Below are 25034 nucleotides of genomic sequence, written 5' to 3' on the forward strand. Positions count from 1 at the left end.
TTACTGAGTTGATGTGGGTTTCATACATTATTAGAAGTAACCTCAGTCGTAATGGTTAAAGCGCTAAAGACCCAACACCTGTTAACGACCTCTTCAATATACGACGCAAGCAGAGGACACGATCGTTGAGGGTCGATCGCATTTAGACACTAATAGGCGTCAGGACAGCCTCTATCGTCGTCGTACAAGGGGTTGTAAATCGATAAATATTACCATGCAAGTCAAGACCAATCCCTTCGGCGGATCCACGACCGCTGTGGCTCCAGTTGCCCCTCACATAGGTGAGATACTCCGAAATCGCGAATCAGATCCGGTTGAGACTCGGCGCGATCGTCACCGACAAGGTCTCGCCGAGAAGACTGACAAGATGGTAGCTGATGTCTTGGAGGGCGGTATTTGGCTGCATGTGGGAGCGGAGAACAATAGGCGCTACCGAACTATAATGCAGAACATGGACAAGGCGTTGAGGGTACCGCTCAACCAGGAGTTAGTCGTGAGAAGTGTGCAGACGCGTGCGGATCTCTCTGCTCTGTTCGAGGCCTGCGAAGCGAAGGGAGGCGAGATGATATCGAAGCTTGAGCGTTTTTTTTCCAGCATAACGTCTGTAGTGTCCGACGCTTCAAATAAGTCGTCCAATGCGGAGTTGACTGGATACGTACCCTCACCGTCGGAACCTGTGCAATCTGAGTTGCCTGGAGGAGACTCCCGGTTCGCGGGCGCTCCGAGCAAGGATTTCTCTAGACCCCCGATGTTCGACCTTCCGGAGATGCCAGTGAAGCCAGCGATGCCAGGGATGTCAGCGATGTCAGCGATGTCAGCGATGCCAGCGATGTCAGCGATGCCAGCGATGCCAGCGATACCAGCGATGCCAGCGATGCCTCCCGCAGGGTCACCTATGGTTTTGCCGCCTGCAATGGGCCCCGAAGTGCCTATGATACCCCTAACGGCGTCTGAGTTCCCGTCTATGCCCCAAGCTGACCCCCAACCCCCACAAAACATTGTTGGTGAACTCGAAGACATGTCCCTACAGCGGCCACCTAACATGTTGCGAGAGTCTATCCAAGTCCCAGAGTACCCGACCCGGTTAATGGAGCCAGATATCCAAGAAGGGTACAGGTCCCGTTTGGGGTCTTACCATCGTGCGCCGCCAGACGTTCCCGGCCTCCCTACTAACCGCGGTGTGCAGGACGTTCCCGGCCTCCCTACTAACCGCGGTGATCCACGGCGGCATTCGGTCAGCTCTGTGCCTGTGCACGAGCTAGACTACCACCGTGGCGCCGACGACAATATCGCGAAGGTGGTAAAGAGTATGCGACCTGTGTCTCACGCAGGATTCTACCCGCTGCAGTCGCCCAGCCGGCACTCGCGTCCGCAATCCGTCGTTGGTCGCGACGATTCCAGGCTGAAGGCCGCGTTGAAACAGCGGAAGTTGGAGCTGGAGGAGTCGCGTGCGAAGAACATTGAGCTCCAGACGCAGGTGCGACTGCTGGGACAGGAGGTTGGCGGCTTTATCAGTGTAAAGGAGAAGATGGTGAAGTCGTTCGAAACACGGAACCTGACTTTACAGGCGTCTCTCGCGAAAGCTCAGGAAGAAAACGAAGCCTTGAGGGAGAAGCTACACGACCAGGCTCGACACATGACCGAGCAGATCAATGGACTACGTTTGGACCTGGTGACGAAGGAAGGCGATAATCGCGAGGCCTTGAGCCGTGTCAATGCTGAGTGGCAGGAGAGGCTCAACAGCCTGAGAATCTCCCATCTATCAGAGCTTCACGAATGTGCAAGGAAATCCTTCCAAGATGGACAGACGAATGCGCTGCGCTCTCGAGTGTCGGGCCTGCCAAGCCAGCCAGAGACGGAAGTCAAGGAGGGTTTCAATGACCGCCGTGATGGTTGGGACCATCCGCCAACTGAACATGACCCACGGACGACGCAGTGGACGCTGCCGGCTCCGTCTGTGCCCTCTACTGGTGTGCTGGCGACAGGCCAAATGCCTTCCAACCCAGTTCCAAGCTGGAGTCCTCAGTGATCGTGAAACCGATTTATCAGCATTTCTTGTTGCGTTGTCACGTTCATGCGATTGACTCGGTACGTGGCAGGTCTGGCGACCGTGGCAGTCCTTAGCCTGTGGGTGCACTCCAGCGCAATCCGACGAGTCCGTCGCTCAGTTCCACCTCCAATAGAGGGGCCGCCTCGGGTCATTCGTGGGCTCGATAGTGACGCTGTGCCCGAGGTTCATGATAAGTATTTAATCTTCAGGCTGAACCTGGGTTATGGCTGGGGAGATAACGTCAGAGGCCTTCTGCACGCCTACGCCTTAGGAGCCATTCACGACCGCAGTCTTCTGGTCGATTGGAAGGACCCTTCCCACGGGCTGGACCTCGGTCAGCAGTTCGGATACCAACATTTCGTTCCGAGGCACATTGCGTGGAACACGACAGCAATACCGCCAGAGTTCACCAACGTGGAACCGCGTGGCGCATTCAACAAGAAACATCACCCGGAGGCCTGCACTGTTCCTACAGCAGAGCCCGTAGATCGCAAAGAAATCAGGCGCATCGTGAAAGAAATCGCTGACAACGAACTTGGAGATCACGTGTTGACCATGTATCCTGGTTTCAGCTGGGCCTTCGCAAGCGTAATTGCGGAACAGTCCAAGAACGTTGTCGTTCAGTACCACGGTATGATGGCTCCCAATACCATTCTGGAGTCATTCGAGGACAATGCGGACATCGGAGCCATCATGACGTCAATACGCCCCACCTGGTCCTCCCTACGATATTTCAACTCCAAGGCCCGCAAGGCCAAACCCTGGATCAGCTTAAACGCATTCCACGAGATGTTCCAGGTCTCGAAGGAGTTGGTGGTTTACCTGGACCGGACCCTAAGTCGGTCATTTCTCCTCTACGATCCCGCCGATGACGACTGGGCTCCCCAAGAGGCGGAGTTGGGCGGCGTTCAACAGCAGGTCTGGACGCATGTGCGAACGCTGTCTCCGAATCAAAGGAAACTGCTGTTCGGCTCGTTGATTGAAGGTGTTAGCGATTTTTTACGATTAGGTCCTTTTGCACACTGCAGACAGCACAGTCTATCTGCTTCGCTGCACGAGAGGCTATCGCTGGCATCTTTTGAAGATGAGGATCTTGAAAGCATTCGTACGCGCATGTTATCACTCTTTCCATCCTCGTGGAAGCTCTTTGGTATCCACTTCCGCGAGGGCGACAAACACTCTTCGTTACAACTGGTTGGTGACTACAGGAAGAAGCGAGAAGACTCGATGGGTTGCTTTGCCTGGATTGACCCGAGCCGTAATGACCTCTACGGCATCTTCCTTGCGGATAACTTCGAGGCTCGTGATTTCGTTCTACAACGACACCGTGATCGCCTTATCGTGCCGCTCCTGCCGGCCACCACCAAATTTAAGGAGCTACACATGTCATACACGCTGGGTGATGCGAAGTTCGTCACCATATTCCGTACCATGGTTGTGGAGTGGCTTCTGCTGGTCAACACGGATGAACTGCGGACTACGAGATCCGGGTTCAACACGAGTGCATCGGTAGCCGGAGGGGTCAATAATGTGAAGTGCCGCGATGAAAAGTGAAAGTAGTTGTCCGTGAACGAAGGCTGGGCGCCAGACTTCGGCTACGCGCTATTCGTTGGCCCTCACGACCTTTCATTAACAAACGGGGTCATTTTCTTCATTTCGGATTTAACGATGCCAGAGGCACAAGACTTGGTACCTCACGCAGAGGTGGGACTTCGAACCTGCACACACAGGACCTGCGGAAGCTCTCGAGAAACCTAGGAATCTGCAAGAGCGACGTTGCATACCTCCATAGGTGAGATTCAGTGCGGCCCTCAATCAGCTTAGCGGCTGGAGAACCCACAGCAGAAGAGCTGATGGGGTTAAATGTGCTCGTTGGAGGCCAGCTCGAGCACCTGAGCTTGCAGTACCAGAGCCTGCTACGCAAGCAAGTAGCACAAGAATGCTACAAGCTCGAATTTCTGTTGGGTCAATTGAAGAAGCTTGAGGCCTCGACAGAATTTGAACATCGAAAGCATCGGGTCGTCTACAACGCCGCCAAGGAATACAACCGTCACCACAACTACGCAGCCGCGCCCTCCAACTATGTGGCCCCTCCAAAGAACAAGAAGAAGGTGTGTCCCGAATGTTCACTGCCCCAGTGCTCGCTGCCTCTGGAGTGTTGCAAGCCCTAACTGTGTATTTATGGATACGGAGATCATTCTAGTGCTCATCGGGTGGAATGTAGTGGCGTTTGGTGGGTCTCTCCTTGTGTCGACACGCAGTAGGCTTCGTCTGGCTAACCTTTTGGTTAGAGGAGCCATCCACAGAGAAACAGCAGGTCGTCGCGAACGGAGTGGTAGTAGCCCAGAGCATCGTGACGCTGAATATCCTTTTGACGTTCCCTGTGTTCTTCTCTATGCGTTCTCAGGACTCCAGTTGGTTTCATGTCGACGACTACTGCGCCTTGACGGCATATTTCGCCACAGTCACACATCTGCTCTTTTACCCATTCGCCTCGGTCTACCTGGGAACTGTGAACATGCAGCTCTCCACGGTGGGACAACTCGTCAACAGCCTGGTAATCACTGCACTAGTCGTGACTTGCGAACTGGCGCTGGCGACTCTGGCGTTCTTCGTTTGTGAGTTTAAGTAAAGTGTAACATAGACCGGAAATTAAGTTTCTACAAGTTCCTTCAGACAGCATTGGAGGATATAGGACTGTACTTCACCCTCGCTACGTCCGGCACAGGACTCGCCTGGACGCCGGTGTATTGCGTGCTGCGAGTTGCTCACCGCCCACGGCCTCTGACGAAGGACGAGTATCTGGAGGCCACCCGACGGTTGTCTCTGTCAGCGGGTCTGTTGAAACAACTGGGCCGTGGACTGGGTGTCTTTCAGCAGAGGTTTGACAAGTTGTCCTGGTACTCGTATCCCAAGGCCAGGTTCCAGCATTCCCGTCTGTGCTACCGCTACCTCAACACGGGGGTCCAGCTGCAGCGCTCCGTCGCTAATGTCCAACAGCAGTTCGAGCAGAGCCCATACCAGACCATTGAGACGGGGCTCTGGGTAGTTGCCGCAGTGTTGACCAGCTGCAGTGAGCGTCGAGCATTTCGTCAACGCAGCCACTGGGTTGTGGATGGCCGACCTATCGGTCAGCATCTACTTCTTGCAATCGTCGTACCCCGCCTCTTCGGTGGTAGGCCAGCTGTTTGATATCATGCCGAGGTCAAGCTTCTCCATAGACCTCATTCCGGTGACGATTGTGATTCTGTCGCTCCTCATGCCTAGTTTCGTTGGGGTGGCAGTCGTGTGGGCCCGAATACCGTTCTTGTGCGGGTTTCATCAGGTGAGGCCTGGCAAAACGTCGGTTAGTATGATGCTGGATTTGGCTTTCCTGTCACTCTGGTGCGCTTCTGGGACAGTTGTCTTCATAGCAGATCACGCTGGACTGATTAGCACATGGAGATCCGGAACCAACACGAATGACACCTCGTCAACTGTACAGTGCTGCGTACTACTCTCCAGCACAGTCCTTGCGTTCATGCTGTTCCTTTGGAAACCTTACCCTTCTTACCTCTACCTGCGCATGGACGATGCTGACGACTTCAAGTGGCTGGCAGGAATCACAGAAACGTTGCTAAACCCCAAGACGTCGATGTCTCAGTACCCCTTTGGCGGTTCGAAGGGAATGCGAGCTAAAGTTGGTGCTCTGGAGAACCAAATGTTTACTGGTGCTAAGGACGCCGCCAAAGAAGCAATCGGAGTACCTGGAGTTGGTTAGAGGTTCCATAGAGCAGCGGCAATCGGCCTCCCAAAAGTTGGTTATAGGTTCCATAGAGCAGCAAAAGAAGCTATCGGTCCCAAAGAGTTGGTTACAGGTTCCATAGAGCAGCGAAAGAAGCTATCGGTCCCAAGAGTTGGTTAGAGGCCCCACGCCGCGAGCGCCTGCTGGCAGAGCAGATCAAACGGCACGCGCGAGAACGGAGGCAGCTCTTCTTGATGCGTCAGCACTGCGGTGCCAAGCTTCTTCTCCGGGCGTGCTTTGTCGACTGTAGTCCAACCGCCAACGTCGTCTTCTCCCAACTGCCGGTGAATCGTGTTCTCTTGAACATGGGTTTTGGTAGTGGCAGGCGTGGACACTGTCTTGGTGGGCTGCCGCTGGACTTTCTGCGGCGTGGCCTCGCTGGACTCGCTCTCCGATTCAATAGCCCACCGATTTCGACCACTCCGTTGCGCGGTTATTGATAACTCTACACCATCCACCTTTTGCTCCGCTGCCTGGATCTTCGTGGTCTCCACACCCAACTTCGCTGCCACCTGCTCGAAATCGTACGTGATCCCAGTGAATTCCTTCGGCTTCTCAGACTTTACCACAGGCTTCTGCGCTGGTTTCTCCAGGTTTCGTAGCTCTGATGGGTGTTTCTTTCGCGATTTTTTGGCTTTCCCAACGGCTGGCTTCTCGCTGGGTGTCACCTCCGTTTCAGCTCGAACCATCACGGGAACTGGTAGAGCTCTGCGCCTCCGTGGAGACCGAGTTGACTCTGTCGCCACCTCAGACGCAGTCTTCCTTTGGTGCTCCGACTTCCTCTTCGCTTCTTTAGAAGGGGGGGCGACGGCTTCTCGCAACACCGCGAAGTAATAGATAACTCCGAAGAACGCGAGAATCCAGAATAGGGTCAGCAAGTCAGTCGACGCCATTAATTGTCTATTTGGTCTAAGACGGCTTTAATAAAGAGTGCAATATCTTGTTTGCGGCAGCCCTTGCGTCTTGTTGGCCACCGGTATCACCAGCGGACCAGTCCTGAATGCTAGCTTGGCCGGGGTGGTCTTCCTCTAGAGAGAGCAGACTCTGCTGCAGCAGGGCGTCATGGACGTCTCGAATATCCCGTTCCAGCTTCTCTCGAGCTCGTTGGCGAATCGCAGCGTCGGTAAGCGACAACTCACCGTTCACGATGCTCTTGAGCTTCTCCGACCACGAGGGTTTCCGGTAGCGTTCGCTCAGCGGTTGCAGAGTAAGTCGTCCATCGGTAGTCCGCACTGGGACTCGACCTCCCTTCGCAATGCCGCCACGCAACTGATCAAGGCTGAACTGGAGCCCTTTCGCGTTCTCAGCCCGGACAAACCGCTCCATTGTCTTCTTTCTTTTGTTCAGCTCTGCTGCCTCGTTCTTCATGGCAGCTGCCGCCTTCATCTCATAGGCTAACAGCGCCTCCTTCCCACTTGTGTCGAGGTAATCTGCGCCTAGGTCGTTCTCTCGTGCACTCGGAGTTCCCCGAATTATTCTTCTAGCGCCAATTTCGTCGTTCCGATGTTTTTCGATTTTTCGAACGAGCGTCTCCTCAGCTATCGGTTGGTGCCTAAACTGCGTAGGGTCTGGCTTACTCGCCAGTGTTGTCATGATCATCAACACGAAAACTAAACCCATGATTTCTACTTATACATGTGAGTCACACTCCATGTATCCATGCCTGGGGCTCCCCCTCTGCGCGAAGGAGCAAGATCCTCATAACGGACGCCCCCACGATGCAGCAGAGAACTATGACCTCGAACACGAAGAATCCGTACTTCCACGGTGCGGCCCCAGGGCCCGTCCAGTACGCAATGCTGTACAGCTGCATGGGGCATCAGGAACGGGCTCACCATAAAGCCGGCAGACGTCAGAATCAGTGTCGCGTGCACTATTGATGACACGACAAGCCGTCGTACTTTGGGAATTTGGAAGGACAGGGACACAATGCCTCCCAACCACGCTGCCCATCCGGCAACGCACTGCGTCCACACTATGGTGTACTGCATGTTTGTGTGCGCGATACCAACGCAGACTGCGCCAAACAGAACCATCGCGGTGCTCAACAGGTAATAATACTTGCTGTGGTCTGTAGCGGGTAGCAGCGCAGTCTTGTGGAGGCCGTATAGAGCCAAATTGATCACGACCAGCACCGCGGTTCCCGCAGGCACCCAGTCCTGCATCTTATATGTTTGGAAGCAGCCTCCATGGAAGTCTCGACAGTCATACTGCGTTAGGACGATGACCGTTGCTCCGAGGGTCATCCCAGCGTAGTTGGACGCTGCGAATACTGCTATGCGACAAAGCAGGAACCTTACGAAGCCAGCGGCAGTTGGTTACGTCGCTTCGAGAGTTCGCTTTGATCAACAGGGGCACCTTCGATACCAAAATCGTAGCGGCTATGAGAACTCCAAATCTAATGCGAACCGTTTCATATCCTCACACAATATCGTTGACGCTGCCAGCACAAGTGGCAACTGCAGCACACTGCAGCAGTTCCACTGCTATGACAGCTCCGATGAGTGCGCAGTAGTGCTGATACGACATGAAGAACTTGTTGCAAGTGGCGTGCTGTGAAGCCCTGAAGTTCGTCACTGTTTGCTTTCCGTCGCCAGCGGCCTTCTTGGCCCGACCAGCCATGTCACGCACCGCGTCCTTTACGTCAATTGTCATCAATGAACGAATAATGACTAACGTTTATAAAGGCATCCGAATTCTTCGCAATTGGGAGGGTCCTTCACAAAATAGCTAGGCACTACAGCGTCCACGACTTCAACGTTGGCGTTGAACTCGAAGTCAAAACGACCAGGAAAAAACTCGACGAGCCAAAATCGCATCACAGCTGACACGCACACACGCCCAGGCTGTCCGTGGGATTCCATGAGGTTGCCCGTGAGCACATCCACGCCGTAGATGTCGTAGCGAAGACGGCCTGAGCCGATGATGCCTCCGACGCAATCGCCATGATGTAGCCCAATGCGCATGTCTAGACCGGGGAGCTCCATCTTCCTTCTGACAGTCTTCAAAAGGTGAATCATGGCAGTGGCCAGCAAGAGTATCTTTTCCATCCCGGCCTTGATACGTTCCGGATCTGTGATAGGCACTATTGAGGGTTCTGTCAGACAGACGTAGGCGTCGCCGATGGTGCATAGCTTGTACAGGTCAAGTCGCGTAGTTTCTTGGTCGCAGTAGTCGAAGAGAGTCTGCAGAAGCGTCAGCACTCGGGCTGGCGACACCGTTTTGGAGTACGCTGTAAAGCCGCAGATATCGGAGAACAGGAACGTGACGTTAGTGTGCTTGTATGCGAGCTTGAGTACCTCCATCTCCACTTCGCGAAGTATTTGCGGCGGCAGCATGTCCATCAGTAGGTTCTGGGCTTGCTGCTGGTCGTTGTCTAGCGTATGCAGCAGCCAGAACGCCCTTAACGTCGATTCTCTGAAGACCAGGGCTACGATGGGCGGGCCCAACACACTAAAAAACACACACGCCAACATCGTGGAATGGGCCTCCCAAGTGTCGAGACCTGGTGCGACGAGATACAGAAGAACGCTGACGCAAACCACGTGGAACACCGATAACATGAGCACTGGAAGAATATGACTCATGTCGTGCAGATTCAGAAGCAGCGAGAAGAAGACCACGTTCAGAACGTCGTGTGGCCAAGTACATGTGATGGCGGCCCAGGTCATGTCAGCCGTCCAGACGAATTCGCCGACTGTAAGGCACCAGAAGACTATAAGCGCCAACAGGGGTATCAGCATGGGCACCATTCCGAAAGTGGTGTTCTGGGCGCGCCTGTAGCCCAGCAGGTGCCGGTTGTTGTAGGGTCTGATTTCCGAGTTGGCATAGCTAGGAGCGCGTTTCACCAAAATAGCGTGCGTCACAAGACGAAGCAGAATAATGGTGAAGCTCAGGAGGATCATGGTTTTGCAGAAGAGCACACTGCCGCTGGATTTGCTCATAATGAACGCTATGATGCCTCTGGTAGCTGGGTAGCACACGCATAGTGACCACGAGACGTTACCGCGGCTACTCATATGCTGCCCCACGACCCACAACTGGTAACTCCGTTCAAAGGTCGGATCAGCGAACGTGCCGAGTTCGTTGCAGTACCTTCGCGGCGCTGTCTGCGCATTCAGAATGACGCTAGGCGCTCTGGGGTTGCCGCTTTCGACACTGCGTTCGAGGTCGCGTGAGGTTTGCTTGTCAAGTGCTCGAACCAGCGCTCTGGTGTGTTCGTTCCGAGCGCCAGGCATCGCGGCCGTTTTGATTCGCGCGGACGCGTCATCCTCAGTCCGCGATAAAGCCTGGCTTCGCCGGAGAGTCTTCAGCGGAGGCGGCCGCATACTGGCATTGCGGAGCAGTGTGATCTTCCTCTGCACGGCGTCTTTTGCGGGTTTGTGGGTTTCGTTTTGCCACGAGGGTGGGGTGGCTCCATGGGCGTTGGCATTGTGGAAGTACAACTCCCGAATACGTCCGAGATCCTCCCTAGGAGCAGACCGTTTGGTCAAAGGCAAGCCAGCTGTAGTCGACAGGAGACGCCGGCTGTCATCAGACACTGTAGGGTGGCGCCGAACCTCGAAAGCTTGGTGGCACCCGGAGTCCTCGAAACTGCTGTCGATAAAGATGTCGTTGCAGGTCTCGAATTCCACGTCAGGCCACTGCGCGTCAGTTGCGCATGACATAACGTCGGAGGATTTGCCGGAGGATTTGCCGGAGGTGTCCCAGGAAATGCTGCGTGACATAGCCTTAGTGGGCCGGCAGCATAAGGAAGCGCAGCACGACATGGGGTCCGTGTCATTGGACCACGAGGAGTGTTCTTCACATAGGCAAGGGCTGCGTCCAGCTACAGCGTCCGTCCGCTCGACGTGGCTCACCTGCCAGGTCTGCATCATACCCTTACCCTTCACAGAGACCTGCCGCGGTTCCCATTCCATTCCCGATTCGTTCTTAACCAGTCGGTAGGTGACGTCAGACACTTGTATTCGATTTATCGTAGCCGTCGACTTCATCCTGCTCGCCGTATTCACGGTGTCGCCAAACATTGCGAACTGAGGCTTTTTGGACCCTACGACGCCGCTGAGGACGGTACCCGTGTGCAGACCGATCTTGAGACAAATAGGCCAAGCAGTTGACATGTCCACGGTCTCGGAGGACCCGTTCTGACTCGGGGAGTCCTCAAATTTCGTTCCCCGGCCTATGTCCAACATCATGAGCGCCAGATAAAGAGCTTTGCTGGCACTCTGCTCGAGGTCGGTGAAAGACTCTGCGGCCGAAGAATATGGAGTGCGAAGTCCACTGGCACAGAGGTAGGTTTCAAAAACAGTTTCGATCTTAAAGGCGCTACACATCTCAGTCAGCCGGTCGAATCGAAGAAACAGGCGATCCAACGTAGCTACTAGCAACTCAGGCGGTATCACTGCGACTGCCTTCTGCAGGTCTGCCACGTCACAAAAGAGCACCGTGACGTGGCTGAGCGAATCGCTGTTAATGTTCCGTCGGTTGAGGATACCACGGACCACGAACTCGGGGAGCAACGTGTAGAGAATTTCCTTGTCGCGGCGACCATTCATCGTCACTGAGTAGTTGATGAGAAAGGCTCGGCGAATGTCGAAGTGGAAGTTGTACACTGCGGTGATAACGAAGGCGCCGATGACTATCTGCTGCATCAGCGGGAGGTAGACCAAATACATTGCTTGTATGGTGGATGTCCCCCCGAAGTGCACTCGGAGACCGCACGCCAGAAAGGAAAGTATGTTGACGACCACCAAAGCCGCAAATGAGGCGAAGGAGGCGAATGAAGAGAGTAGAACGCCAGCGAATACCCAGTACGCGATCGCTACGTCCAAAGGAGGCTGTGTTGGAAGCGAGAGGCTCTCACGCTGGTGACGTCTGCTGACGCATAGCAAATGATGAGAAGCAGTGAGAAAGTCAGGTTAAGTAGCAAGGTGAACTTGGCGTGCTCTTTGAAGAACAGGTCACTATAGGTGAAACCTAATGCAACCACCAGAAAAATCACAAGGGGCACGCCGGCCCAGACTGATAGCGATGGTGGATGCCCAGGATGGATAGACTCCAGGATCACCTTCGAGCTGATATATAGAATCATGCTGATGAGGGCAACTCTACAGTACCTCGACCACTGGGTATCCTTAATGAAGTTGGATGCCATCACGCGGAAGCAGTGCTCCGCTTGACACTCGCGGAAGGTAAGCTTCCAAGTCATCATATGACTTACGGTTACGTACTTGTCAGGTGGCAACTCGTTGCGAACCGATGACGGTCGAAAATCGGCGGAGTCATCGGAAATTGGGACCGGAGGATTGGCGGCACGACTGACTCGAATGCTTATTTGGTCGCGCAGATAGGTGAGCCCGTTCCAACACGCGGGAACAGACCAACACCATAGCTTGCCAGATAACGGCATTGATCCGCGATAGAGTTCAGGCCTGTGTACCGCGTGATAGAACGCACTCATCATGGCCAGCGGCGGACAGGCCGTCATCCACCGATAATTAGTGCACCAGGAGCTATCCCAACGCAATCTGAAGAATGACCACGTGGAGAACGAAACAAAGGTCATCACCCAGAGACTCAGAAGCGCGGTGTTAGTGGGTTTCAGCGGCCACCAGAAGCATTCCCGGTGGGCAACTCCGGAGGACGCCAAGGCGCCCACTAGTAGGAAACACAGGGTGAACACCCAATCGCTCCCCGCAGAGTCAAAAACCCGGCCGTGAGCATCGCTGCTGCCGGCCTCGATGCACCTATTCACCACTATCAGAACTATTCCAAAGAGCAGACCTACAGCTTGTGGCGCCACATAGTCTATCAGCGCGAACCGACGCGAGACAACAGTCTTCGGCATCACTACCGACATCAGCGCGACGGGAAAACCAACCACCAGATAGAAAATAAGGACCTGCAAGGTGGTGACCTGTCGGTGGCCTAGGTTCCACAGTAGCACGGCTAGGCTAGTGACGCCGGTGAGAGACATCCAGTACAGAAGATTGTAGCTTGCGCCGTTGAAGTGATGTCCATACACCTCAATAAGCCAACGGATTTGCTTCCAGTCGTCGACTACGAAGTGCGCGTTGAAGCGCGCGACGTTCGGGAAGACGTCCCGATTCAGCAGTGCACATGCGGGTTGCCTCACATAGGCGATGGACACCACAGACTCCATCATCATCAGGCTGTCTCCGCAGGAATCTCCCAGAACAAGGACATTGAGTCTGGGTTTTACATGTCTGGCCACAGCTCGCAGCAGCCGCCGTGAGAGTAGTGGTGTCATGCTGTAGAAGATAACCGCGTCTGCGTTCACAACCATAAGCAGAAAGTCGTTGAGGATCACGCCATTGTCCAAGAAAAGTCTCACCAAGTCCCCAGGCATCACGACGGCGACAGGTCTTTTGCTGGCGATCATGCTATCGAATAACGTTAAGACTCCATGTGTACGGCGAAGTAGTTGATCCGCCTGCACCTTTCGATTCACCACCGTAGGTTTATACGACTCCAGCACATCTTGGAGTGTTTGAACTGGAACGAATGACTGATGTGATGAGCTCCTGCGCATCCGGGTTGTGAGTCGAAACAGCGATCGGTTCCTGCCAGTTGACGAGGAGGCACGAGTGATAGCCCTAGAGAAGGTAACTGTTCTCTTTCTGATGGTCATGCTAATTCCTGAGGTTTCCGAGACGCGGCTCTTTCTTGAGGAATGCCGGCTTCGGAAGGAGGACGCCCTAGAAGCCATACTACTTCTCCTGGGCCATTTCCTGGTGCAGGTGTCGATATTCCAGAACCCGAAATGTTTTTCCGGAACGAAAACTGTGTGTCCACAGGTTATGACTTCTGCGTGCTTCGCAATTGCCAGAGAGGGCATGAGAGTGTCGTTACTCGTCATCCACACCCGAGTGCCATTCTCGCGCATAAGGTCCACCACCTCTTGGGAAACGGAATCCACGTTCTCCCGAACGGCAAAGCCACCCAGAAGATCCATGTTCCCCTTTGTAAGCAGGGCGCGGTCTAGGCTGGTCGACCCGTTCTGTTGTAGACTTTGGATTTCCTCATGCTTGAGTTCCCTAGACAAGTAGTAGCTAGCACTCAGCCCTTGCCGTGCAGCCATGCAATTGAAGCGCTCAAGTTGTGTCGACGTGGTACTAAGCAGTTTCTCGATCTTTGCCAGTGGCCCTCGGCAAAAGCAGTAAACCTTGCTGTGCGCGGCGTCCCTCACCACCACCACTTCCACTTCGGAGAGAGCGCGGCCTCCAGGGAGCCAGGCCAACACCTCGAACCGCAGGAGGTGATCATGGGTCTGCATCGCCTAGGAGGAGTTGACTCACATGAACAATCGCTTCTGTGGAACTTCGCTTGATTAAGCAAACGCCAGCACGCTTGGCAAAATCCATGATGCACCGGTCTGGTGGCTGGCTAGACGAACGACAGCGAACTCACGTGCGAGACCCAGTCATGACGAATGCTTCTCAGAAGTCGGCGATCGATGAAGTGCATTCTATACAGGTTGAGCAGCGCACCTGTGTGCCCGTCCACCTGGAACCTGCGGGCTGTCTCGCGGAAGGTCTGTCGAGCAGCGACATCCGCGGCTGCCACCTTTTCAGGTAGGACCGTCCGGCGAGATGGGGGACGAGCTGCAGTGAGGAAGTCCAATACGGACCGGTACTCTCTAGCAGAGTTGTCTCCAGTCAACCTGTACATCCCCTCCGAAGACTCCTCATCAGGATCGTGCAACAAGTAGGGTCTGCAGCTGGAGCAGAGTACGGTTGATAACCAAAACAGTTCTCGGGGGCACGTGTTTCCCGACATGGACCTCCCTAGGGATAGCTCTGTGAAGCGGTTGGCAGCGTCGTAGATGACGTCTCCATTCAGTACGAACACGATGTCGAAGGTGTCGTCCACGAAGCAGCAGCTTTTAACCATCGCGACATCAACGCCAGGTAGGCATGCAGCGCGATCAGCAACAGTCAGATCGAAAGGGATGCGCGCATCATGGGCGTGTCGCTGGCTGAGCGCGTGAAGCGCAGTCATGAGAGTTCGAAGGTCACTGCTGGCTGTACCAACAGTGGTCCGGGTAGCGCAGGTTTCAAGTCGTGTAGCGCAGTTTTCCAGCCGTGACGCCCGGGGAAGGCCGATGGGGAAACCAGTTTCTAGATAGGACCGCAGCCAGCGAAATACAGGCTCGCCGTTTAATGCCGCACCAATGTTGTGGCTCAGAATTCGACTTTGAGCTGCGTCAGAAATGTAGTGAAGCCCTACTAAGCATGCAAATTACGAATGTCTGGTGCATCAGAAGGAGAATCCAGGCAAACCATACGCTCACGTAGTAGGATTCATACAAATACTCCGGAAAAGGTAGGTTGATCCAACCAGGATGCGCCAGCTGAACGATGAACACGAGCACAATATGAGACAGCAGCCCTGACAGCATGATGAAGTTCGCCACACGTTCTGTAACCCAGGCCCGAATATTCAGATGGGATACTAGAGGCAACGTGCGAGAATACGAGGAGTCCTGTCCAGTGTGGGTCACTAGCATGAACACCCAGTCCGTTCTTAGCAAGCGGTTGCCCTTCATGATGATGTTCTCCCTCCGTAGTTTGGTTGGTCGAGGGAAGTTCTTCAGCTTGATGATCGAAGTGTCCGTGTAGTCGCCGTAATGGGGGTCGTTCTCCGTGCCCGCTGTCGAAATGGTCACGTCACCCTGAATCTTCAAGATGGTTTGAAGGAAATCGTTGCAAGCAGCCTCCTCCACAGCTGTCTTTCTCTCGAAGAAACGAGTGCTGCGTAGTTGTTCATTCTGCACGAAGGCGAAGCGAGCTGCATGTAGTCGCCCGAAGCAGCTCACTGTTGTCGCTGCAGAGTAGCAGGACCCCATCAGCAGGGGCCGTCTCACCCTCAAACAGCATGACGATATCACTAACGCCTAAACGACGCGTCTGAACCTTCTTTAATCGCTTAGTTGTCGTGTCCAGAACTCGCGAGTGACCTTGATTCACCAGGTTCCGGATTTTGTCTTGTTCGAATTTTAGCGTTAGGAACTGTGCTAAGCTGAAGGCTCCAAGCGCTACTGCCGGAATCAGTGAAATGAAAAAATCCTCAGTGAGTCTGTCTAAGATCAAGACTGGAGACCTTACGAGTGCAGGTGCCAGGTGCCACAAACGACAACGAAATACAACAGGACGCTGATTAGCCCCTGAACGAGACCCCACTAGGACATCGGAACGAATGTGAGCTTTTGAGTGAACAAGGCTAGCCAGATGAGGACCCCGTGCTTGCTGAGAACGATACGATTGTCGCAAAATGCATGCCCCATATGCTCTTCCTCTCGGGGGTTGATACGGATCTTACGAAGCGTCCAAAGACCTGCCTCACGGGTGACCGGTCGATCGTACACGTAGGGCGAGAGAAAGCGAGGAAGCCCCAAAACTGCATCCGGCTGCCAGAAGCTCTAAGTAAACATGTCACGCCGCCCCCACATGAAAACACAGGTGCGAGTCAGGGCCCGGTTTGGTCTGCTCGCTTCGTGGAGTGGCGAACGGACTGAATTCCGCGCTCGATGTTCTGGTTGACCGTGGCATTCAACACAATAAAACACGTCATTAGCACTCCAATCGGAGGGGAAGGTCCAACGCGTGCATCGACGGCACTAAAGTGGTGAGGCCTTCTGGAGGTTCATCCACAATAACGCTGGAATAGAACGGTCGCTCGTTCTGATGCTGCACTTGGACGTGATACACTGCGTTGGTAGTTGAGCTGGCACTCACAGGGTATCGTGTCGTAGTTGAGGAGGCCTGAAGCGTACTGCCGCTGCTCCTCGAAGAGCTGTAGTGCCTTGCGGCGTCTAGGGTGAGAAGGGGGCAGGTCGTGTGTTTCATGGAGGCCATCTGTGCGGCAGCCAATGGAGGTCACCCTCTCCCGCAGCAGTCGGCACCGCGCCAGGCTAGGGTTAGTTGGCGACATGCCCTCCGGTAGGAGAAACAGGTGGCTGTTGAAGCCAACATTCTCTGAGCGGAGCTTGTCTAAGGATGACTGCCACTCCTGCGAGTTTAGCGGGTGGTTAACACCTCTAGCATCCTCTCGAGATTCGGCGAGCAGCGCGTTGAGCTCCGCAGTGGCTGTCACGACAGACTCAAAGGCTCTCTGAAGTTCGGTGGAATCAGTACTGCGCCCTTTAACAATTGGCGTGACAGCAGTAAACTCCTCTGGTAAAAGCTGTTGCATTTTTCAGATATAACCAACATCACACTCGTGTGGCAGCAGCTTCTGGAAAAATAGCCGCGTGAACGGCCCCAATGGCTGGAGTCTTGGCCACACATGGGGACTGCCAGAAAACAGGACCGATCTCCTGTACCAGCTGGTTGAATATCGTAGCGGCTCCCCAAACGATGTGGGACTCCTTGTCCGTCGCTACATTATTATCTGTGGCTACCAATAGCGGCTCCATGAGGACGACCATGAGATCTGAGAAGAGGCTGGGGGCCTGCGCTTCATGACAGGCTTGCGCTTCGTCGAAGAGAGTTCGGTAGAGAGCGACAATCACTCGTCCTATGGTTGCGGTTTGCCTCCCTGGCAGGCGACACAGGTAGACCAGACAGCGGAGCAGCACGCGCTTGGCGTCATCGTGGCACGCCTTGAAGAACTCATGAAGGAACCGCCCCTCAGTCGTGTCCAGAATTGGAATAGAATTCCTTGCCCAATCGTCATGAGAGGACACTATCGCCTTCTGCAAAGGTGATGATCGCACCTTTATGCTCCACTCGCCATCGTGAACCAGTTCGTCCAGGGTAATGACCAACGAGGTGACGTAGTACTCGGTAAACATGGAGAACTCCTTCACCGCGAAGTCGCCCACCAGCTTGGTGTACAGAGCCTTCTTCTCAGCGAGCATCTCAGGTGTCCATGTGTCGGCGTCCTCCAGCTCCAGCAGCCTGCGACTCACGCTTCGCAGTTCGGGCGCCTTAACCCCGAACTGGAAGATGTAGTGGTTGCTCGTGGGAGGCAGGTCATTGCAGAGCGCAATGTTGTACGTGAGTGGAGGCGGACTAGGGCAGCTGCACAGTAACCGAGTTCTGAGTCGAAAGTACTTGTTGTCTGGTAGGTCTACTAACAGGAAGAGAGCGTACTCCGACATAAAAGCTGGGTGGTCAAAAGACAACTGGTCGAAGAAACTAAAAAAGTCTGGATGAAAAATATACCGGTAACTAACCCAACAGAAGCGCCGTAGGAATGTCCTCGAATTCGGTGAGGAAGATCATCAGTCGGCGCAGGCATAAGACGAACGGGAAACGGCCGAAGGAGTGGCAAAGGAGTTTGGTAACCAGCTCGGGATTACCAACTAGCTGTATCCAGGCTCTCGCGAAGTGAGGCAGGCGTATGGGGGAGACCTCTAGCATCATCCAAAGGAACCCAATCGAACCCTGAATCGACTGAACAAACTTAGTCATGGAGATGAATTCCAAAGAGAATAGATTGAAGATTCGGTAGTAGGGCCTGGGGTCCACGTCCTGTAGGTCGTCACGGTAGGCCGCGTGCAAGCGCCGTGCAACGCAGTTCATGGCGATGTCCAAGCATGGCAACGGGAATTGTCGTTTCTCGTGCACAGTCTTGAAAATCATGATCGATAGCTCTACGTAAGCGTCGCAGCTGTAGAACAGCGACAGGCCGTCGTCTTGGACGGCCGTGTCCTCCAGTCGTCTTTCATAGACTTGAAAAACATGATCTAAGCACCAGGCGAAGAACGCTTCCGCTGCTTCGGTGGTCTCGAGAGCGCCCAAGACGATTGCCGTCTGAACGATGACTTTCCAGTATCCTAGAGAAATCTTTCCAACTTTTTTTCCCGCGAGGTCGATCCATGCCGGACCAATCCAGCTGTCCAGCGCAACACGCATCTCCTGCGACGGTAGGGTTGGAGCAGGCAAGGGCGCCGCGAGACGTACCCATGTAACCTCCGAGGTTGACGCCTTAAAGACATCGCTGATGCGGAGCACCTGCGGCACGTCGTCGGCGGCCGGCCTGGGGTCTCGAATCAGATTCTCCAAGGCTTCTTTCACTGTCTGGGCCACACTACAACTTGAAGGGAACCGGAAGCACCTTTCTGTGACGGAGGCCTTGGTCAAGAAACTGCACTCCTTCTTGGACACCGTGCCCGACAGTATGCGCCACGTCTGCGGCAACTGCTCCGGAGTCAGAAGTGATGTGTCCTTCACCAGGTAGGTAACGATAGCCAACGCGATGTCAATTCGTGTTGCGTCCAGAGTACCCGACGAGAGAAGCTTAACAACCGCGGCGTCAACATCAGTAGGGGTCAAGAGCTCATAGCGGACAAGCCCTGTGATAATATCTCTGGCAAGCCAGGAGACGCACGTCTTGTTGATTGTCGCTGACCAAGCCGCTGGCAAGGGTTTCCCTTGGAACTCCGTGGCCTGAGGGCTCACATCGGCCTCTAGGAATTGCAGACAGTGCGAGGCCACCGCCTGGACATTAGGAGGGACAGCATCCACACCGGTTGAAGGAATTATGTTACTGTTCACCTCCTTGAAGTTGAGACTAGGCATATCCGAATGCGTCCAGTTATCGATGTTGAAGTCAATCTTGTCTAAGCATTCGTCCAGCAGAACTCTGCGACAGACACCCTTGAACCTTCCACTCTCGATCTCTCCAAGCACCGCGATGACGGCCTCCAGGAAGACACCTGCGGTGTCCGCTCCCGCCAGGAAGCTGGTCTTCGCCTCGGCATGACAGAAAGCATTGGTAAGAATCTTCACGCATTTACCTACGACAGCCATAGTGACGTGTTCATCGTCGGCTACCACAACGAGCTCCTTCAACATTCCAATGTGGGTCATGAGCTCTACACACACAGGTCCCAGCGACGCCAGGATAACCAGACCTGGGGAGGCACACACCTTAGGAGGAGGCACAATGACCAAACTCCGGGCGGGGGGAACGTTGTCTGCGACAGGGGCGCATGGAGTGTGAAGGGCGAGGTTCTTGACAACGCTCTTAATCGCGTTGATCATGTGGTCTGCGGCCGCTAGAATGGACGTGGGGTCGTTCTTGGAGGGCACCCGGTAGGCTAGCTGACCAGTCTGGTCGCTTCGCACGCCTTGCTTGTACCCCAAGACTAGAACGTCGTTGGGGGGGATAGGGTAGCTTTCTGCGTTGGAGAGAGGACTGTCGTAGTACGCCATCATGCGCCTACCCACCGCGTCCTCATCCTGGTAGAAGTCGAAGATGCTTACCGCCATAACAGGCTGGAAATTCTGGTACAGAGACTTGATTCGGTTGTTGGATTTGAGCCGAGCCTCAACGATGTTACGCGCCGACACGTAGCTGGGAAGGATGGCCTCCTCGTCGAGAAAAGGCCGCTGACACCGAGACATCCTGTAAGCCCGGCGCTTTAGAACGGCACTGTCCAGGTACCGGTCAGTCAAGTAGATAGCCTTCTCGATGCACGCCACCTGCAAGAGGGACAGTAGGAACTCAAAGTTCTCTAGGACTATCACCTGAACCATCTGATCGAGGAACGCCTTCGCAGAAGTAGGGTCGTCGTGACGAATGACGCTCACGTAGGGGTGTAGAAGGCTTCGCAGATGCTGTGTGGCAGTCACCTTGATGACGTCTCGACACATGCCACCCACGTGGTAGGCCACCAGCGTGACGGCCATGCGCCGGGACGCGTAGCGTAGGTTTCCTTCATCCGGGTCGTAGGCGAAGTCCACTCGAGTAATGGCCGCAGTAGAGACTGTGCTGGTCTTGCATATCCGATCACTGACGTTTCTCCAAACGTCCTTGCAGGCCTTGAGAAGGACAACCGAAATGGCAGCCTTCAGCTGGGGCTGTAACTGGAACAAGGACAGCGTTGGCGCTACCACAATGTTACGGGCGGCGTAAGCTTGCAGGGCCTGCACGCGTGCAGGATTCTGTGCCGTGTCCAGCTCAGCCAGGGCGGCAGCCATGGGGAGGAAGTCCCTATTCTCGGACCATTTCTGTTGAGGAAAGTACGGAGTCTGGAGATTGAGTTGATGCTGCTGTTGTAGGTTCTGCTGCAGCTGCTGGAGGAGGCTAGCCTGGGGAGTTGTCCGTTGGAATCCGGCTGGCGCCCCTCCTGTGGGGCGGAAGTTCTGTTGTCCGTTCAAAGAGGTCAGACCCTGCAAGAGCTGTTGAATGGCCGGTGAGTGCTGCGGTTGCGGGCGCGCAGGAGGTTTGTTATTCAAGGCAGTGAGTAGCGCCTTCACATCCTCCGGTGAAAATTGTTCAGACATCTGCTCGTGTGCCTTAAGTTGATCAGGCTGTTGTACATTCCTTTCTTGCTGCATCTTATACGCCAACTGTTGTTGAATTAATTGTTGAGGTTCCATGTCGTAGTAGTTGCCCTCCGGCCTCGGCGCAGGGCGCGGGTTGACGGGTGCCGTGTTCACGAAGGACGTGAGCGTGTGGAATAAGGACGTCTGCCCCTTGGTGGCGGCTCCAGTAGATGCAGAACGGCTCTGCTCAGACGTGTTGAAATCGTTGACGTGAGGGGTACGACCGCGAAGGGGGTTCTGAATACCTTCATCGACGTCATTGACTGCGATGTTCAGGTGTTTGAAGAGTAACTCCACTTCGAAGCACCGCGGCTGCTTGATGTTAGGAGTCAACCGAAGCTCCTTCATCAGTGCGAGGAGTGACACCGTCCACGCAGATCGCAGGGACACCGGAGACCCTTCAGGAGCATCCACAGTACTCAACAGAAGTTGAGTCACAATTGGTAACAGGACGCTCAGGCGCCCTTTGTCCATGCCGCTAACCAACAGGGTCTGGGGATCTAACGCGTGCTTTGGCACAGGCCACGTACCTCTGGCTATGGTCATGCGGCCCAGAAAGTGCGACATGTTCTTCAGGTACAGCCGGTAGTTGGAGTAGTCGCGGAGCTTATCAGCGAACTTCAGTGCGACGTTGATACAGTCACAGAGAGTGTAGATTACGGCGGTACCCAACCGCAAAGATGGCAGAGCAGCTGCCGTGAGATAGATGAGATCCGCGTAGACGTCATGCAGGTTCTTCTCCTTCGCTACGCGGTCGCGAATCAGATAGAATGCGAATGCAGCGCCATGCTCCGCAGTGGTGCAGTTGGAGGCCTTGAAGCGCTTGACGACAGAGCTGATTTTCTGTCGAACATTGCTGGCATCCACGTGATTGCACACTAAGGTGGTCACTTGTTCAGTGTCATGGGCACCGCTGATACGACTCAACAGTAACTGATGGTTCAGAATGACAGCCACTCCGCCGAGAGATTGCTCGATCCGTTCCAACTTAGCAGCGTCCAGGTTCTCGAGGTCCTGGTGAGTCGGTGGAATGCCCATGGGAACCTGGCCGAGAGCGTATGACGACTTAATCTGGATGTTCGAACTCATGTCCACTACGAAACTGGGGCACGAAAGAGGGTACTTTGTAGGGTGGGGCTCGTATACCAAGGCAGCGGCAAAACCCGAGGGCACCCGGGATTGAACGGGATCATTCTCTTCTGATTATCGGCGCACCCAACATGCTTACCTTCTATGTTCATCATGGCAGCGGCCGAAGGAGCTGCAGGAAGACTAGCATAAGCCAGAGGCAGATCGGCGGTCTTCACAAAGCGAATGCTGTCGAATCCCTGATTGAGCTTATTAACCGCCTGCGTGCACTGTGTCCAGAACTCAGGAACCCCCCGTTGGTAGTAGGTGTCAACCGAAATCCGACGGAGAAGAGCAGGACACTGGATAAGTATCTCCGGGAAGTGCCGGAAGACTTGTAGCACGAAGAGTTTGGTGGAAGGTCGTCCTACAGCCATCATGTCCGTGATATTGACAACAATGAACTCGACACTGGCATCTACAAGGATTTTGTTCTGCAGCCACATCCCAATGAGCTCGGCCGTCACCGCTGGGTCGCCGCTGTCCCCCATGAAAGGGGCGAAGTGCTCGTAGATGGACTTCAGAACCAGCGCTTGGAATTTGGGCTCCCGCTTTACTACTTCGTTGAGAAAAGCCTCAACTGAAATGGTGCGATGATACACCTCGTCAAGCAGCTGCCGCACGTCTGAGAGCTCCGTAGCAACCGTTTCCTCTTGCGCAGGTAGCATGACCTCCATCTCAAAGTTGAGCCGGTTCAGTGCTGAGCCCAGCTGGGGGAATTGCCTGACGCAGTCAGTGCGGATCTCCTTGAAGATCGCTACCAGCTCGGATTTTAGCGTCAGCATGTCGGAGCCGGTGCAGTTCATAGTTGCGTTGTGTATCAGAACCAGCATGGAGTGGGCGAAGGTGGGGTTCAGCGGTGGGAAATGCCAAGCAGAGAGCACGTCGCGACGCAACTTGAACGAAAGGTACTGGAGAAACTTGAAGGAGCCGTAGATAGGTTTTCCTTGAGTAATCTTATCGATCATCCACATCTGAAAATCAAACGGACAGTCGAGTTCCAGACGATTGGAAGCCAGGAACATGGCACACTCGATCCAGAACGTTTCGGGAGAACCCTCGCGCAATGCATGGCCGAGAACGGCTGAAGCTCCCTGATGCAAAGCTATGGCTATCCGTTGAAAATCCGGACACTGCGAGAAAAGATCCTCTCGTAGGGCCCCCTCCAGCGGGTTCTTCTCGCATAGTTCCGCAAAAGTCTTGTCCCAGATATGAGCCAAAATCGCTATGGAGAGAGGAGTGCAGAGTGGACATCCGGAGTCCTGTAACTTCATGAGAGCGCCGGCGACAGGACACCTGAGGACCTTCTCCAGCTGCGACTGCTTGATCGCCTGTACGATAAGGTCAGCCAGTTGCTCCGCATGGTGCAGTGCGGATAGTGGCAAGTCCGGCGCACTGGACGCGAGCACGTCTGCGAGTTCGTGCCTCTGAGACCGCCTCGCAGCCTCTAGTAACGGTCCGTTGCCAGCCACGTTAACCAAGAGCGCAATAGTGCCAGCCAAGCTAGAGGGGTGATGCACGGTTCCTTGCGCCGTGCAATGCTCCACACACTGAACAATGGGTTCGGGCTCGATGTCGGGGCTCACAAGAGGTAATAGCAGCTTCCAAAATGGTAATGCGTCTACTGTCATCAGCGCCGATTTTAAGTTTGAATTTCGCATTCTGGTGCTAGAAACGGGTGGCTCCTGACGCCGCGCAAGTCATATCTTTCACACTCGTTTACACGAAGCATCCCGTTCAGCAGGTCCAGCCACTGGCCATTCTCGACCAGACGGCTATCCCACCTGCTACGGTCAGGCGGGGGCGGGGGAAAGTCGTCAGGCAAAGCCCGCAGCTTCTCCAGCAGGGTCCCCACCCCAACACAGTCAACGGGAAGACACCCGAACAAAAAGACGTAGAAAAGTACTCCAAGCTGCCACACGTCCGCCATCTCCACACTAAACGCCTCTCCTCGGGCTTCCTGCGGGCTGTACAAGGGATAGGCCCCGGTGCCTCCCGTGGTGCTTTCGCTTGTCTTGACGCAATGGCTAAAGTCCGCGAGGAGGATTTGGCCGCCAAGTTGCAGGACATTTTCGACCTTGATGTCCCGATGGCAGATTCCAAGGCAGTGCATTGCCGCCACGGCACTGCAGACAGATCTCATTGCGTTCGCGACCTGCTTGAGTGGAAGCTGGCCCCCAGCCGGCGTAATATATGTGTTGACGCTAGGCTCACATATGCCCGTCCACCTATCAGATACGTAACCCGCCACAACGTCCTCGCTTGGCCTGGCATCGCGAAACGCCCAAACGCATTCAAAGCGGTCTTCGGCCCCGGGTTGTGGAATAAGAATAGGTCTGCACATTTTGAACACGATCATCAGCTCTTCCTCGGTTTCCAGAATGTCCTCGTGGCACAAGACGCCCGGACAGCCGCTCTCCTTCAGAAATTGGAGGGTGGCAAGCTCGTTCTTGACCGCAGTTGCGGCATCTGCACGCTTTAACCGGTTAGATTTGCGCTTTAGACAGTTCTTGTCGTATATCTTGGTAGCGTATTTGACACCGTCTCTTACGCACACATGGATCTGCGAGAAACTACCGGCGGCGAACTGTGAGTTCGGGACGAGTGAGAACTCATTCATTTCGTATTCGCGAATATATAACGTTTGACCAGTGGATGGCAGGCCTTAGTGATGTATTCGCGAATATACATCGCTGAGTCGAATACGTGTAACGCTCGTCGGATCTTTTCTTGTCTCCGCAGGAAGAATCATTTTAGCGTGCCGGAATCTCCC

At 54.5% G+C, this 25034-nt stretch overlaps 3 protein-coding genes across 20 annotated transcripts; 1 reads left to right on the top strand and 2 right to left on the bottom strand.

Annotated features, from left to right (window-relative positions):
* Window positions 1–214: 214 nt before the first annotated feature.
* KVP18_000783 (uncharacterized protein) lies at window positions 215–5810 on the top strand (the record flags this gene model as incomplete). 6 transcript variants are annotated; one of them, XM_067950197.1, is made up of 9 exons in its annotated part: window positions 215–2025; window positions 2050–3580; window positions 3611–3754; window positions 3781–3842; window positions 3870–4163; window positions 4189–4283; window positions 4312–4668; window positions 4695–5123; window positions 5152–5810. In XM_067950197.1, the coding sequence occupies 9 exons, from the start codon at window positions 215–217 to the stop codon at window positions 5808–5810; spliced, it is 5382 nt and encodes a 1793-aa protein (XP_067810187.1). The 6 variants fall into 6 exon arrangements, with proteins under 6 accessions (XP_067810187.1, XP_067810189.1, XP_067810186.1 ...); XM_067950199.1 differs by lacking the exons at window positions 2050–3580; window positions 3611–3754; window positions 3781–3842; ... (3 more) ...; window positions 4695–5123; window positions 5152–5810 and having other exon boundaries at window positions 215–2029; XM_067950196.1 differs by lacking the exons at window positions 215–2025; window positions 3611–3754; window positions 3781–3842; ... (3 more) ...; window positions 4695–5123; window positions 5152–5810 and having other exon boundaries at window positions 2075–3604.
* A 140-nt stretch (window positions 5811–5950) lies between these two features.
* On the bottom strand, window positions 5951–6727 carry KVP18_000817 (uncharacterized protein; the record flags this gene model as incomplete). 2 transcript variants are annotated; one of them, XM_067950254.1, is made up of 1 exon in its annotated part: window positions 5951–6727. In XM_067950254.1, the coding sequence occupies one exon, from the start codon at window positions 6725–6727 to the stop codon at window positions 5951–5953; it is 777 nt and encodes a 258-aa protein (XP_067810238.1). The 2 variants fall into 2 exon arrangements, with proteins under 2 accessions (XP_067810238.1, XP_067810239.1); XM_067950255.1 differs by having other exon boundaries at window positions 5951–6523.
* Window positions 6728–6743: 16 nt separating this feature from the next.
* KVP18_000762 (uncharacterized protein) lies at window positions 6744–24881 on the bottom strand (the record flags this gene model as incomplete). 12 transcript variants are annotated; one of them, XM_067950147.1, is made up of 18 exons in its annotated part: window positions 6744–7391; window positions 7552–7641; window positions 7670–8097; window positions 8512–11671; window positions 11698–14124; window positions 14153–14236; window positions 14265–15055; window positions 15084–15644; window positions 15673–15932; window positions 15962–16009; window positions 16037–16275; window positions 16304–16388; window positions 16434–16563; window positions 16592–17039; window positions 17074–18005; window positions 18034–22332; window positions 22362–23923; window positions 23977–24881. In XM_067950147.1, the coding sequence occupies 18 exons, from the start codon at window positions 24879–24881 to the stop codon at window positions 6744–6746; spliced, it is 17097 nt and encodes a 5698-aa protein (XP_067810140.1). The 12 variants fall into 12 exon arrangements, with proteins under 12 accessions (XP_067810140.1, XP_067810145.1, XP_067810149.1 ...); XM_067950151.1 differs by lacking the exons at window positions 6744–7391; window positions 7552–7641; window positions 7670–8097; ... (10 more) ...; window positions 22362–23923; window positions 23977–24881 and having other exon boundaries at window positions 14241–15055; window positions 15084–15702; XM_067950155.1 differs by lacking the exons at window positions 7552–7641; window positions 7670–8097; window positions 8512–11671; ... (12 more) ...; window positions 22362–23923; window positions 23977–24881 and having other exon boundaries at window positions 6744–7454.
* Window positions 24882–25034: the final 153 nt, after the last annotated feature.

This window comes from the organism of the source record quoted next (genome assembly GCF_019968955.1).
Source record: "MAG: Porospora cf. gigantea A chromosome Unknown PgA_NODE_2_length_148957_cov_356.986, whole genome shotgun sequence".
In the NCBI taxonomy this organism is placed as follows: domain Eukaryota; phylum Apicomplexa; class Conoidasida; order Eugregarinorida; family Porosporidae; genus Porospora; species Porospora cf. gigantea A.